The sequence below is a fragment of the Podarcis gaigeae genome (assembly GCF_964106915.1).
Source record: "Podarcis gaigeae genome assembly, chromosome: 3".
NCBI lineage: Eukaryota > Metazoa > Chordata > Lepidosauria > Squamata > Lacertidae > Podarcis > Podarcis gaigeae.
The window spans coordinates 93,075,149-93,090,262 of NC_139680.1; the positions used below are offsets into that span (position 1 = coordinate 93,075,149).

Below are 15,114 nucleotides of genomic sequence, written 5' to 3' on the forward strand. Positions count from 1 at the left end.
AACCCCAGAGTCAGCCACGACTGGACCTAATGGTCAGGGGTCCCTTTACCTTTAGAGCTGTCTCATCTACTGAAATAATGAATTGGGGAAAGAGCTCCAGGAGAAGAACATTGAGATTGAACGGAGGGCTCTGGGTCAAGGGAGTCCTGCGATAGCAGGCTGAAAGACCTGCAGTTCCCACTAGTCTTATTTACTGCTGATGTGAATTGGCCAAATCTGCATGCACTACTGTCTGAAAGGTTGCTTTGTTTGCAAGCAGAAAGTATCCATTCAGTGGGCGAAGCTTTCATTTTTAATTGATTGGGGAAACCATGTGTGGTGTGTTTTGTGTGTGTGTGCAGGAAGCTTTTTTTTCTGGAAGTGTTTACATGGAGAAAGTTCCACAGAAGAAATGTGCCAGACACTAGAGGCTGCAGGATTTAGCCCGCAGCTATTATTGGTGAGTCCTATTATTAGCTTTCCCGTTTTGTTCTTTATAGTCATTGTCAGGCCTCCACTCTAGCTGCTCTCTGCCAAAGAGCTCTTCTTACTTTTGAGAGAAAAGTTACCAGGTCCTTGATCTCAGGAACCAACATTAAAAAGTTGGTTATTATATCTGAAGACATCTCTGGATGCATAGCGAAGAAACAACTTTCCAAACCGCCTACTGCAATCTCAAGGCAGCATGCAGATTAAAACAATAAAGCAGTAAAATAGTGAAATCACAATGCGGTAAATAAACTGCTGCCGATTAACCCAATGAACACCAATAATTAAATCTGAAATGACTTAATGGTAATTTTAAATCCTCTTTAGAACTAAGAGTTTTAGCCCATCACTGGCTTTTTGTAATCACCTGTATCTATTTTTATTTAAGAGAAATATCCTAAATCTTTTTCTCCTCTCTCACCTTCCCCAGTCCCTGCTTCTCAGTGTGTGGCTTTCTAAGGAAAAGGATATTCTTCATAGGACGCAATCAATTTGCTGCCTTCATGCTGCACTCTCCCTCCTGAGCAAAATGACAGGTGAGATGAGTTCGCAGAATGGAAATGGGCAAATGCTCACTTCTTGAAAAACGGGCCCTTTACCTGACTCTGCAAGCAATGATTAGAACTGTGAATAAAGCCAAACCTAATGTTGCATGTGAATGTATTTCAGAATAAATGAACCGATGAATAATTGAGAAGTTTGTTTAAGGGCCATCTGTGGCTGCACCAATGTTCTCATTATGGTGCCTAGGAGACCTGAACTTTTGCACGCTCAGGTGCAACAGACCTTTCAAAATATCTCCTCGTCCGGTTGTACTGACTGGAAATTTCCTGTTCTCAGCCTGTTCCTGTACTCAAAAGTGGGCAAAGAAATCTGAGGTTCTATCTCTCTTGCACATTAAGGGTCACTACTATATTGTCACCACTTTATGTACTTCACATAGTGTTTTTGGTTTGCTCAGGGTCTTCCCAGCTTTTTTGCTTTGCATCATCCCAGTGAAGCAGAGCCCCATTTTACAAAAGGAAAACGGTCAGTCATACAAGCCCACAGTGATGGCTTTCGTTGACTTTCTTGCTGGCCTTTTCTGGGGCCTTTTCTTGGGCTAATAACCCCTCTGGAAATATTTTCTGCTCCCTTGTTAAGAAACAGGGACATAGCGAGGACTCCTGCAGTACAGTAGGCCTGAAACGTATGCGCAGGTTATGTTCCGGAAGTCTGTGCGCAAATGCAAAATCACATAAAGTCAGGAAGACCTTCAACCACTGCCACTCGATGAGTGGCCATCCCTTCCTATCCAAAGGGCTGAGTCTCTCAGGAGCCTTGCAGGGCCTTCCAGAGCCCTAGTTCAACTTTTCTAATGGTCAGGTTTAAACTTGCATGTGCCAAATGGAGCAGAGTTTATGGCAGAAGTCTCCTTTGCATGGGACCCATGAAACCCTTGTGACAGTACCAGCACCAGGCTGTGCATTATCAGCAAATGACAGGTGCTTTATAAAAAGACACAGCCCTCCTTTCCCTTTCTAAAAAATGGCTCCAGCAGGTGTTGGAGATGACCAATAGCGTGTGCATATCTTGTAGCACACACCGTTTTTGAAAAGCTTCCCACCAGTAGGAGCTGCTACTGGATTGGGATCTCTTCCACGAACAGAAGTACAGTAGCTGTTGCATTCATGGAAGAAGGTTGCATCAGTGGCATAGCGTGGGGGGTGCAGGGGGGGGCCGGCCGCACCGGGCGCAACATCTCGGGGTTAGGGTTAGGGGGCCCAAATCCACGGGTTAGGGGGTGCAAATTACTTGCCTTGCCCTGGGTGCTGACAACCCACGCTACGCCACTGGGTTGCATTCATGGAAGAAGTTCTGATCCTTACAGATCGATGCTGTATTTATAGAGCTGACTTTGTTAAAAGTGTGGTTTCCTCTCCTGCTTTATTTCTTGTTCTGCCGATTTTAGCTGACCTAGTTGCACACTGGAGTTTCCCACTTTCTGTTTCAGTCGCTATAGATGAGACTTGGGATTCCCAGTCCGTTTCCCCCTGGTGGCAGCAGATGCGCACGGCGTGTATTCAGTCTGAGAACAACGGAGCTGCTTTGCTATCTGCTCATGTTGGGCATTGTGTAACAGCACAGATAACAGATAGCATAGCGGAGAAAAAAGTAAGTAACTTAGCTGTATTCCTCTCCACCAAATAGCAGCTGCTGCTTTCCTGAAAGAAAGATATAAAGCCCCTCTGTGATCTGCTGATTTTAATCTCACTACCATTTGGAAAAGGTATGGTGAAAGTTGTTGTTCTAGGCACATGAGATATCTAGGTGTCAGGACCGTGGTTTGTTAAGGTGGATTGTGCTAACAGCTTAGTAAACTTAGAAGGATAAACTGGAGTGCCACCTTTTACTTAATGCATTGTGTGCATCCTGGGCTGTTTGTAGTTGTGTTCCTTCTCACCAGCTGAGCGTTAACAGTTAAATGTGTTTTGTTTTTGCTCTTGCTGAGCTCTTACAGTCCTAGGAAGATCAGCTTTTGTACAACAAATTTCCAGTTTTTAGTGTGCAGATGATGGCTATGTATTCATTCACATTTTTTATTGTGCCCCTCCATCAGTGGTTGGAGAGTTGGCTGCACAAAGTGTGTTTTATCTTCATAACCCTATGAAATAGGTCAGTAGAAGTAGTGATGGTTACATCTTTTGTTTTCCACTGTGTTTACTGAGATTTGCTTTCTCTCTTCTTCCTATGTTTTCTTCTCCAAGGGCTACATCTCACATGCACACTTTTATCGCATAGTTACACTCATCAGGCAGCTGTGGTTTTGCTTTAGCTTTCTAAACTGGGTTTTGCGTTGTGTCAGGTGCGAAATATTGCTAACTTCATTCTTACTTTGCCTTCTTGGACAAAACCATCTTTTCTGTTAGTTTTCCCATATCACAGTAGGTGCCGATACGGACCCTTGGGAAGCACTCTCCCTCGATACCGAATACTGGAAACTTCTGCTAAAACAGTTAGAGGATTGCCTGATTCTCCAGACACTCCTTCACAGTAAAGTGAACAGGAAGACAAGCCAAGTCTCAGCTCTGCAGACCGAGCCTCTTGGCAGACTCTCTGTGAAGAAGCTGCTGGAAGGAGGAAAAGGTGAATGTGCTGAAAAACATTGGCTTGGATCCAAAGACCCATGAGTGGGGGGGTTTCATTTGCAGAAGTGGGGAGGTGGGCAGTTTTTGCCCATTACCCTGCAGCCCCCGTGCCCCCTGAAAATCTGTTCCAGAGTGTTTGCGATCCCTGGGAAGGTGACACAAGAGGTTGCAGGGGAACTCAAAGGTCTTCCCCATCTTCTGTGAGCAAGTGCCTCTACTGGATTTCTGCTTCCCTGCCTAGCAGTCACCATGGCTATCAGAAGCCTCTAGCTTGCTGTCCCTTTTTTGCTTACTAAGGAACAATGGGGAGTGCACTTCAAGACTCCCAGTGGTTTCTTGATAGCCACGTACCTCTTTCTCCGCCCCACACCTGATATCAGGTGTGGGGCAGGTGGCTCCTCACCAGGCCTAATTGGGCCTGCGGTCCAGAATTCCCCTACTGATCTGTGGCTTCATGCTGAAGAACTTGCCCCAGCAGGGGTGGGTTAGAGTCAGCAAGGTGCTGCAGTTGTTGTACTATCTGAACTGTGTGTGTGCGTGAGAGAGAGATAAAACAAATCCCAGTGGTGTGGAAGAAGCCTGAAGGAAGATGTGCAGTTATGAATATAAAAAACAGCATTTTATAGCAAAGGATCAGGCATTCTGTTAGTCTTTACAGGACAATTTCAGGTTCAGTGTGGTAGAATCTGATAATGGGATTAGTGTCAGTAGTAGCTTATGTGGCCTGCGCCAGTGCTCATGTCCCAGCAGAGAAAAGGGCTGATGAAACAAAGGATTGACTGTGTGCATGTTGACATTGACCTCAAGCGAGACATTAAGATGGTAAGCTATCTTAATAAAAAATGGTTTTTAAAACTGCGTAGGGGGAAGCTTAAGCAATTGCTTTGATTTAAGCAATGATAGTTACATCTGAGTTTATAGCTTTGAATGTTGTCTTCTCCCATGACAAAGGTTCTTCTGTGGATTTGGTTCCCCCTAGTGATTGAAGGCAGAAAAAGGTAAACTTAAGAGGAAGTATCAGGATGTGTCTCTTATAAGGGCTTCAGTTTGCTTCCTGCCTTTGCTCAGATCAGTCCTTTTTTTTAAAGCTCTCCGCAGTTATCTTTTTCTCCATGCTTAGACTAATTTAGATCATAGGCCAGGATTGCATATAGATGACATATGCCCCTTCCTCTTTGCATTATGACAACTGCAAGCAAAGTTACCCCTGGGTGAGAGAGCTCAGTCTGAAGTAGGAAGATTATATGTTATATATTAAATGTGTGTGTGTGTGTAAACATTTCTATCGTGCTCCTCTACTGCCCATTACCACTTGGGGCATCTTAAAACAGTTTAAAATCTCAAGCCAATAAAATACCTTAAAATGCAACATACAACAGTAAAAATACATAAGATACACAGCATTAAATAATCGGTATAAAAGTTCCAGCAGGTTTGAGTTTTCTGAGCATTCTGGAGAATCCAATAGAAAAAAATTAGGAACAATTACAGGGTTGAAATACATGGGAGCCATGCAGTCTCTCTCTCTAGATGCTTGATGAATTCGGCCTTTCTAAATTTATTGAAGAAATTTCATATTGGATATGAAACATTGGGCCTGCCCATACATTCAACAGAATCAACATTTATCTTGTGGGTGGGGAACTCCCTGTTTGCTTTTCCTTTCTCCCTATCCCCCAGTACCTGTTTCTGCAAAAACATAGAATGCAGTGGGGGAGGGGGGGCAAACCTGGAAGTTTCTTAGAAAGGCAATGATGGTGCAATCTGGGATGGCTGTTAATTTTGGTGGGATGTGTAAGAGAGAGAATAGATGGTGTGTGAGCGAGAGAGGAGGGGAGGGAGGCAGGATGGGTGAAAATGGCAGGGTGGGGTGGCTTTGTGCTGGTGTACAGACCCCAAAAGAAGACCCCCCCCAAGGGAATGTGGCCTTCCCACCCATGCATTACACAAATTCTGCCTGCTTTGCTAGCACAGTGCACACACATTGTTCCACATTTGAATGTTGAAAACTAGCATTCTGAGGTAAAAGGCTCTGTCTAACCCAGGCATGGCCAAACTTGGCCCTCCAGGTGTTTTGGGACTACAATTCCCACCATCCCTGACCACTGGTCCTGTTCGCTAGGGATGATGGGAGTTGTAGTCCCTGAGTTTGGCCATGCCTGGTCTAACTCTTCTCACTGATGTGCTTTTTTCTCTATATGGGGAAGAGTTTTTCCATGTAAGAGCATCCCAGCGTGATTTTGCAATTATTGTACTCGTCCTGCCTATGGACATTTCCGCAAACATTTTTGTTAGTCACTGTGAGAACATGATGCTACAATAGATGGGCCTTTGGACGGACCCAGCAGGACGCTTGCATTCTTAGCTGTATGCAACATGAAACGTTACTGTCCGGGGCGGGGATGGACCTCCAAACTTCCAATCAGCATGGGCAGTGGTTAGGGGTGATAGGAATTGAAATCCAACTATCTGGAAGATACCACACTGGTATCCCCTGAGGAAGATGGTACTCTTTGATTGGGGGCGGGGTGTTATGTGTGAACTGGGCCTAGGCTTGTTTTCAAAGAGAAACGTAAAACTGAATCTTTTACTTTGTCTTAGGAGGCATTGCTGACAGCGTAGCAAAATGGGTTTTCAAGCAGGACCTCAGTCTGCCATTACTTAGGCTGGGGAGGCAGAGAGAAGAAGCAGACAGCAAAGAGGAAATGCCACAACCAGACAGCAGTTTTCTAGAGGAGGCCGTAGAAGACCAGAAAGGCTTGGAAAACATATTAGGTAAAAATGCAAAGCCAATCTTTGAATGAAAAGTTACTTCAGGAGCAAACAGAAATGACTGAATTGTTTCTGACTGGCAAACAGCAAATTACTTAAGAACAATCTCCTGTAACTTTTATTTCTAGAATTACTGCATCTAGCATATCAGGAGTTTCCTTGTAGCCTGGAGGCGGATGTGCTGCATGCACATTGCTGTTGGGAGTATGTTGTGCAGTGGAACAAGGACCCAGAGGTAATGGGGCATTTCACTGCCTATTTCCTATCTTACAGGTGCTGTTGCTGTGTGATGTAAATAATGTAAACTAGCATTATATACACACACATATATATACATGTGTGTGTGTGTGTAAGACTGACTCATTGAAGAAAGAAAAAGCTGCTTAGGCCAGTTTCAAGTCAGAAAGCGACTTTACCACTTCTTTTGCAAGGAGGACAAAATTTGCACTCTGTTTGTAATGCTCAGCTCAGCTGCCATAATTTGTTAGCTGTTTTCACATTATCAGCTTCTACAATGCTAGACTGAACTATGTTTCTGTGTGTTTTGCAGACAAAAGCAAATTAGGGTCCATAGCAATACAGAGCTAGGTTCTTGGAAGATAAGGCTGTTGCATTAGATCAGGGGTTGGTAAACCTCAGACGTTTTTCATCTATTTTGGTAGATCTTGGGAGTGCTAGTAAAAGAAACAATCAGAGCCAGATGCAGAATTAAAGAACAGGGTGTCTCTCAGCACACCCTGAGTTTTAGGGATTTGTTTTGAGTACCAGAACTGAAATGAACGCTCTGCCCTTTCAGACAAAACTCCTCTCCTTAACTTCACCAGCCTAATGTAGCTGCCTGCTTTTGTTACTATTGTTGAAGAATTGGGAATCAAAGTTTTGCCTTGTCTACTGTAAATCACTCAGAGATCATCTGGTGGATTCTTCTTGACTCTCTCTCCCACACCAGGCTGAATTCAGCCAGTCAGAGGAGTTTTCCCAATGTAGGATGATTGACAAAAAGAAGCAGCACCCCAGATACTCTTGTGCATGAGGGCACATTCAGATTTCCTTTTGTGCCACGTTTCTGGGCACAGGTGTGGGCTTCAGTGCTGTGCGTCAGAGTGTTGTTGTTTGTCTCTGCACTTTCCCGGGGAAAACCCACATTTTATCGCTGAATTGGAGCAAACAGCAATTCAGCAAACAGCAAGTTTTCCGCAGACTGCTGTTTGCTCTGATTCAGGAGTAAAATGCAGATTTTCCCCAGGGAAAGCACCAGGAAAATACACGTGCGTGCGTGCGCACGCACACACACACAAACACACAAATACATACACTCAGACCTGTGACTAGAAAGCACAGTGCAAAAGGAAGTCTGAATGAGCCCAAAGAGGGAAGTTCACTGTTACTGTGGTTCACAATATTTTTTAAAAAGTTATTTTCAGTCTTCTTATCTCTTTCCCACATTCCACCATCTATTTTTAAAGCTAGAAATACTTATGCACAGCATCAGCTGCTTTAATGTTGTTACAACTGCTCTCTTAAACCCTGCAGTGACTGCCAGTTAGCTATTGTTATTTCTATCTGAATAATCTTTCCAGAACAAAGCTTTTTTTTGGGGGGGGGGGACCTACTCTCAGCTTTCTCGTTTGAAAGAAAAAGTGAAATGCTCCTCTGTGTGTGTACTTGAGTTTCAGCCTGCAAAGCTAATGTCATTGACAAAACAAGGTTGAAATGTTAGGTCAAGGCTACACATTTTGCAACAAGTAGCTTAAGAGGCACCAACTTCCAGCTTATTTACCTCATTTCATTGACCAATTTTAACGCTCTGTTTCTCTCTCTTTAATACAAGGAAGCACGTTTTCTCATCAGGTCTATAGAACATCTCAGATGCATCAATAATGCTCATGTTCAGTATGGTAAGCATGAAATAACTATTTAATACTTGAATAGCACAAGATTCTGCATGCTGTCAATACTTATCGTTCAATCAAACTGATCTATGAAGGTTTCTCCTTGCAAACTTTGAGAGATGCTGTTGTTAAAAACTAGTATATTCTATCTAGACCAACAAATCTTGAGAGAAGTGTGCTGGTCTGGTTTAAGAGGTCAGGAATTCGGCAAAAGAAAGAAAACGTTCAGGCAGTGTCACAGTCCCCCCAAATCCTTCTTAGAGTTTGCTTACTGAATCAGTACAGCATTTAATGACTTTCCCACTTGAACACCACTGGAAAAATCTTTCCACCTTCAAAGCAGTATAAATAGAGGAAGCTCTTTTCCACCAAAGCAATCTTCTTTGTTTCACATCAACACTTTTCAAAGATGTTGCATCCTGTGCAATGATATCTAGTTGTGGTGATATGTGATTAGAATGGACTTTGCTTGTACAACAGGACTTTCTCGTCGTTTCCTCCTTTTAGCTTAGTGCTTCGTGAGAACCCCTCAAATATGTTTCAGAGGATTGTGCTTGTGTGGGGCACTGGGGAACAACAACAAGAAGAAGTCTGCTCATGCAATGTTGGATTTCACCCTATGAATCTTGCCTGACAAAAAATGTTTTTGACATAGCCTTCTACTGTAACTGTTTTAGGAATTGCTCTGATGATGTGGAACACATTCATCGTGAAAAGACTTTCTGCTGCTACCTATTTAATGGACAAGGTAAAGATTGAATTCTACTTTCCCCTTTTCTTTTTCTATGAAGTGGGGGCAACATTACGGAAATCAGTTTTAAACTAGGGCACTCAGTTAAAGACATCATAGTCAGCTAATGATATGGGTTTGGTGGGCTAATTTAATGTTCACATAAAAACATATGTAGATTTAAACAGTTCTGAAGAACGTCCCCCCTTCTGGGTTGGTTTTTAGATTGTGCTTGTTGCTGTCTTAGAAGGGACATTCTCACTTTTCACTCTCCCATAAGCTGAGAGAAGATTACTTTTTCAGAAGGCGTATGCTATCTGTAATTTTGCAAGTACTTACGGTACCTTAAAAAAAACCTGTTTTTCCAATAAGTAGGTGCACCTTTTAAATCAAAAAGTTTTATGAGACTAACTGGATAAATGTTGCAGCTGCATTTTAAATACATTTCTTGCTTAAAAAAAAAGTTAACCAATTTTGCTTTGCTTGGTTTTATGATAAAATTTGCCAGGGATTTAGTATTTCAGGTGTCAGTTGCTTTTGTTGTGTACCTACTGATTTTCCTGCTGGCCCAACTCTGGGATTTTGGGTAGGGCCAGGTGCACAGCAGTTCACAAAACAGAATTTGTCCCAGATGGAAGGGAACCATTTTTGTGTGTCTTGCTCAGCCAGAAAGGAAGCTTAATTTTTTTTTAACTCCTGGGCTATCTCCTCTCCTTTGCCTGTAGGGAATAATGGGAGGGAGAGGATCTCAACACTAACTGATGCGAGCAAAGCCAATGTATTGAGTTTTTTGCTTTTACTAAATGGATTCTGACACTTAACAAGAAACCATTTCTTTAATAGGTTGGAAAAGCACCAAAAGACAGATTATGCAGACGGGCAAGTAATTTTGTTGTTGTCGTTACCGTTTCTAATTGAAGGCATGTGTAAAAATGGCATATCTGAGAGCATTTGTGTTCACCTGAATGTGGGTTTCCTTATGGTTCAGACTTTTAGTTGTGGCCTCTATCAGGTGATGTTAGTGGTTTTACCTTGCCTAAGCGTGTGGTTTAATCTTAACTGGACTGGACAAGGTGGATTTGTAGTTGCTTGACACTAACGGTTCCTCATCATCCTGGAAAAAGTGGGGTGCTATAGGGTTCTGTCCTGGGCCTGCTGTTGCTCTTGAGGCTGGGACCCAAACCAATAAGATTCTTTTTTTAAAAAAATAATTTTTTATTAGTTTTCCAACACAAATAAAAGACAAAACAATACACACACAAAAACAGACCCAAAACATATAAACATGTATAATTTCAAAAAACTTATTTTCATAACCTTACTTCTCGGACTTCCCCTTACCTCCCCTTTTCTGCATCTCTGTTTTAAAAATTTTTCAGCAACTCTTCACACCAATTAATTAATTACTTATTTTCTCTTTAAATTTCTTCTAACCCTTAACGGTTACAGCTGTAATTCTATATTTTCCTTTCCCTTGACATTTTAGCATTCATCAATTTTACAACAGTTTTTCAGATATACTTTAAATTTCATCCAATCTTCTTCCACCGTCTCTTTTTTTTGGTCACGGATTCTGCCGGTCATCTCCGCTAGTCCCATATAGTCAATCACCTTTGTCTGCCATTCTTCCAGCGTGGGTAGTTCTTGTGTCTTCAAGTTACAAGAAAGGAGCTTCTGACTAAACATCAGAAAGAACTTTCTCGCTGCAAGAGCTGTTTGGCAGTGGAAGGGTCTGCCTTTGGAGGTTGTATACTTTCCTGTGGAGGTTTTTAAGCAGAGGTTGGGTTTCATGTATGATCTAGTTGAGAATTCTGGATTGCAGGAGATTCAACTAGATGACCCTCAGGGTCTCTTTCAACTCTGATTCTATGAAATGTAAGGTTTTTTTTGAAACCGAGGTAACATTGAACAGTTTTGCACTTCCATATTCATGATGTTTCTGCAGAACAAGGGCTCTGCTTTTACCAGTGTTAGGCAGCAGTGATACTATGTTCTGAATATTTTTCTCCATAACAATGTCTTTATCTCCTTATAATTTTAGTGCAGTCTGTTTTCAACATAGTCAGTATCCATTTGAGCGATCTTTTAATTCAAATTTTAGCCTATCCAGGGACAAATCCACTGAAAGTGATTCGGTTCAGATTAATATTGAGTACTTTTATTTGAATTTAACCTTGATTTTAGCAGCAATGTAAACAAAAGTATTGATGAAAAATAAGGGGAATTATATTCTAAGGCACTTGTTGGTCTTTATCATTGTTTTACATAAAAATCTTCAATGGGAAGAGCTATTTTAAATATTAGTTATTACTTGAGTGGGAAATGTCATGAACATTTTGAATTTTTTTAAAAAAGTGTTTTATTATTGCTGGTTTCTCTTTTCCTTCAGCGTCTTGTTTAGCACAAGAGTTAAGATTTTATTGTTGCTATAACTCAGTCTCCTCTGTACCAGAAAAGGAGAACTGTTTTTAAATGTGTGCAGGAAAAAGCACCTCACAGGCTAATGTTGTTTTATCAAATAGGATGTGGGGATGAGCGACATGGCAATGACGTCTTTTCTTGGGTCTTGCTCTGATCTTCTTCAAACACTAATGGAGGTAACACCCACCCCCAAACCTGAGACTCGCGTTGTTTGTAATAGATTAATAAAGCGGCATGTTGCAACTCTGTTTCTGTGAATAGAGAGGAATGAAAGCTTCTGTACGACAAAGAGTCCGTGGGTGGGATTCACCTAGTCCTTTAGGAGAATGTGACCCCATTCAGGTCAAGCAACCTGTTCCCAGACCTGGGAACCATTGACCCACAAACCCTCTGGGCAGGACTGAACTAATGAGTCTCGTCAGCAGAAGCTCTGTGCAAGGGCTACCCGCCCCCCCGAAATTGGCTTGGGAAAGTTGAGAGAACCCCCCTGGCTTTACTGGTTTTATATTTTTATATCTATCATCTATCTATCTATCTATCTATCTATCTATATCTATCTATATCTATTTATCTATCTATATCATCTATCTATCTATCTATATCTATCTATCTATCTATCTATCTATCTATCTATCATCTATCTATCTATCATCTATCTATCTATCTATCTATCTATCATCTATCATCTATCTATCTCTATCATCTCTATCTATCTATCTATCTATCTATCTATCTATCTATATCTATCTATATCTATCTATCTATCATCTATCTATCTATCTATCTTATCTATCTATCAGCATCTATCTATCTATATCTATCTATCTATCTATCATCTATCTATCTATCTATCTATCATCTATCTATCTATCTATCTATCTATCTATCTATCTATCTATCTATCATCTATCTATCATCTATCTATCTTAACTATCAGCATCTATCTATCTATCTATCTATCTATCTATCTATCTATCTATCTATCTATCTATCATCTATCTATCTATCATCTATCTATCTATCATCTATCTATCTATCTATCTATCTATCTATCTATCTATCTAATCTATCTATCATCTATCTATCTATCTATCTATCTATCTATCTATCTATCTATCATCTATCTATCATCTATCTATCAAGGGACGTGGGTGGCGCTGTGGGTTAAACCACAGAGCCTAGGACCTGCCAATCAGAAGGTCAGCGGTTTGAATCCCCGCAACGGGGTGAGCTCCCGTTGCTTGGTCTCTGCTCCTGCCAACCTAGCAGTTTGAAAGCACCTCAAAGTGCAAGTAGATAAATAGGTACTGCTCCGGTGGGAAGGTAAACGGCATTTCCGTGCGCTCCTCTGGTTCGCCAGAAGTGGCTTAGTCATGCTGGCCACATGACCCAGAAGCTGTACGCCAGCTCCCTTGGCCAATAAAGCGAGATGAGCTCTGCAACCCCAGAGTTGGCCATGACTGGACCTAATGGCCAGGGGTCCCTTTACCTTTATCTATCAATTTATCTAACTTCTATCTATCTATCTATCTATCTATCTATCTATCTATCTATCTATCATCTATCTATCATCTATCTATCGGTTTGTTTGTTTGTGTGTGTGTGTTTAGTTTTCATTCTATCAATGTTTCATCATCATCATCATCATCATCATCATCATCATCATAGCAGCCCATGGAGGGAGGAGGGGGGGTCATTCCATCCAGAAAACTGCTATGCTTGTGCAGATGGAATGACTGGATGACCGAGACGTTGAATCCCACCCCATGTTATCTTTTTGTAGGAAATGTTAATGAGCAAGTCCTTAAAGACTTTGGTATCCATGTAACACAACAGATTTCAAGCCAGAAAGTACAGTAGCTTTGAGTGAATGTGTACTCATTTTGATATTATCCCTTTGCAACACTGGTTTTGCTGCGCAGATTTCTTCTTTTTGCACCTTCAGCCGCGACCCCCTCCGCACCTACTAGTGTTGAAAACATCTTATTCAGAATGAAATTACAGTGACATTTCAAGTGCCAATGCTTTCCCCTGCTTTTCTGCAGGCTGATATAGGGAGTGATGAAATGCAGCTTCCTGTGCTGGACACGGAAGACGCCTGGGTGTCAGTCGAAGGGCAGACCTCCCTTGTGGAACTAGCCCTTGAGCAGAAGCACATCCATTACCCCCTCGTGGAGCACCAGTCTGTGCTCTGTAGTATCTTGTATGCAATCATGAAGTTTTCGCTGAAGAGTGTGAAGCCCCTCTCCCTGTTTGACAGCAAGGTATGTACATTATAAAAGAGCTGCCAATGAGTCAAAATCAGACAAGTTGCTGAAAAATGTATATATATTTTACATACTTAGGGCAGGAGTGAGCAGTTTGGAAGACTAGAGTTCAAATCCAGACGGCAGCCGCTCATTCCCCCCTGAAAAGTTGCTCCTGATCCAGTATCTTCAGTGGCATTTAATTGGATCAAAGAGGAAAGGAAAATCCGAAACCGTCCTTTAGATTTTTGGAACCATGGCACACATGGGGTTGTATCCAGTGAAGTCATTGAGCTCATGCAAGGATGTCTGCTTTCACAATGGAACTTCTTCTCCCCCCCCCCCCCCGAACATTTTTTTTTTGGGGGGGGGGGGAGTCTGTTCCACAAGTGGAAGTGCTTGCGCAAATGGGATGATTTCGTTTTATGCAACCCATTGGCTTCTTTCAGTCCTGTCTCCTGTATTTTGTACCAACAACCAACACTGCATTCAGGGCCACATCACATTGGAAAATTTCAAATAGAAATTAATACACAACCTCATTTAATCCAAATAGAAATTAATACTCATTTGAAATGGTCAAATGAGTGGGTTTCCCCCCCACACCCCTTAACGTACATGTGTTAGGAAGCTGCAGATGGCTAAATCATTGTGCAACTTTACTATAAGTCGCAAATGTTTTCCCTCTTGATGTCAGTTCCTTGGACTTTGAATGCCATCTTTCTCTGAGAAAAGAACCAGTGTGGTGGAGTGGTAGACTTGTAATCTGGTGAACCGGGTTCGCGTCTCCGCTCCTCCACATGCAGCTGCTGGGTGACCTTGGGCTAGTCACACTTCTCTGAAGTCTCTCAGCCCCACTCACCTCACAGAGTGTTTGTTGTGGGGGAGGAAAGGAAAGGAGAATGTTAGCCACTTCGAGACTCCTTCGGGCAGTGATAAAGCAGGATATCATATCCAAACTCTTCTTCTTCTATAATTTGTTATTAACTGATTCTTTTCTTTCCAAATTCCTCCATGATTTTAAAAGAATATTATTTGGTTTTTTCTCTGTGCAGGGTAAAAATGCCTTTTTCAAAGACCTTACTTCAATCCAGTTGTTGCCCAGTGGCGATGTGGATCCAGCTCTGCTGTCTATACGTCATCAAGTTAGTTAAAACCTTGGGGGAAATTGGTGGCGGTTGTGTGTTTTGTCAAACTGAACTGCTGCTGATGTGGCGGTCTTGTTTCCTTTGCAGTTCTTAACCAAACTGGTGAGTGCCGTGGCGCAAGCCCAGTCTTCATCTCAGAAAACAAAAGAGAGCCCCGAAGAGCTAGTCGCCGTGTCTGTGAAGGACAGAGATTGGCCAGCCTTGGCTTTGGATTTGGCTCAGCACCTTCAGGTCGCAGAGGATATAATTAGGCGGCACTATGTCTGTGAGCTGTACAACTATGGCCTTGATCACCTTGGAGAAGAGGTA

General features: G+C 42.1%; 1 protein-coding gene across 2 annotated transcripts in view; it reads left to right on the forward strand.

Moving 5' to 3' along the window:
• RAB3GAP2 (RAB3 GTPase activating non-catalytic protein subunit 2) overlaps positions 1–15,114 on the forward strand; it is a 50,044-nt gene that overhangs the window by 30,019 nt on the left and 4,911 nt on the right. For both annotated transcript variants that reach the window (XM_083733066.1, XM_083733067.1), the window contains exons 21-33: positions 342–439; positions 899–1,004; positions 2,462–2,622; positions 3,378–3,594; positions 6,198–6,371; positions 6,497–6,603; positions 8,200–8,266; positions 8,938–9,008; positions 9,834–9,869; positions 11,513–11,587; positions 13,457–13,675; positions 14,713–14,802; positions 14,893–15,111. In XM_083733066.1, the coding sequence (XP_083589192.1) occupies positions 342–439; positions 899–1,004; positions 2,462–2,622; positions 3,378–3,594; positions 6,198–6,371; positions 6,497–6,603; positions 8,200–8,266; positions 8,938–9,008; positions 9,834–9,869; positions 11,513–11,587; positions 13,457–13,675; positions 14,713–14,802; positions 14,893–15,111 (1,640 nt within the window). The remainder of the gene's footprint in view (positions 1–341; positions 440–898; positions 1,005–2,461; positions 2,623–3,377; positions 3,595–6,197; positions 6,372–6,496; positions 6,604–8,199; positions 8,267–8,937; positions 9,009–9,833; positions 9,870–11,512; positions 11,588–13,456; positions 13,676–14,712; positions 14,803–14,892; positions 15,112–15,114) is intronic.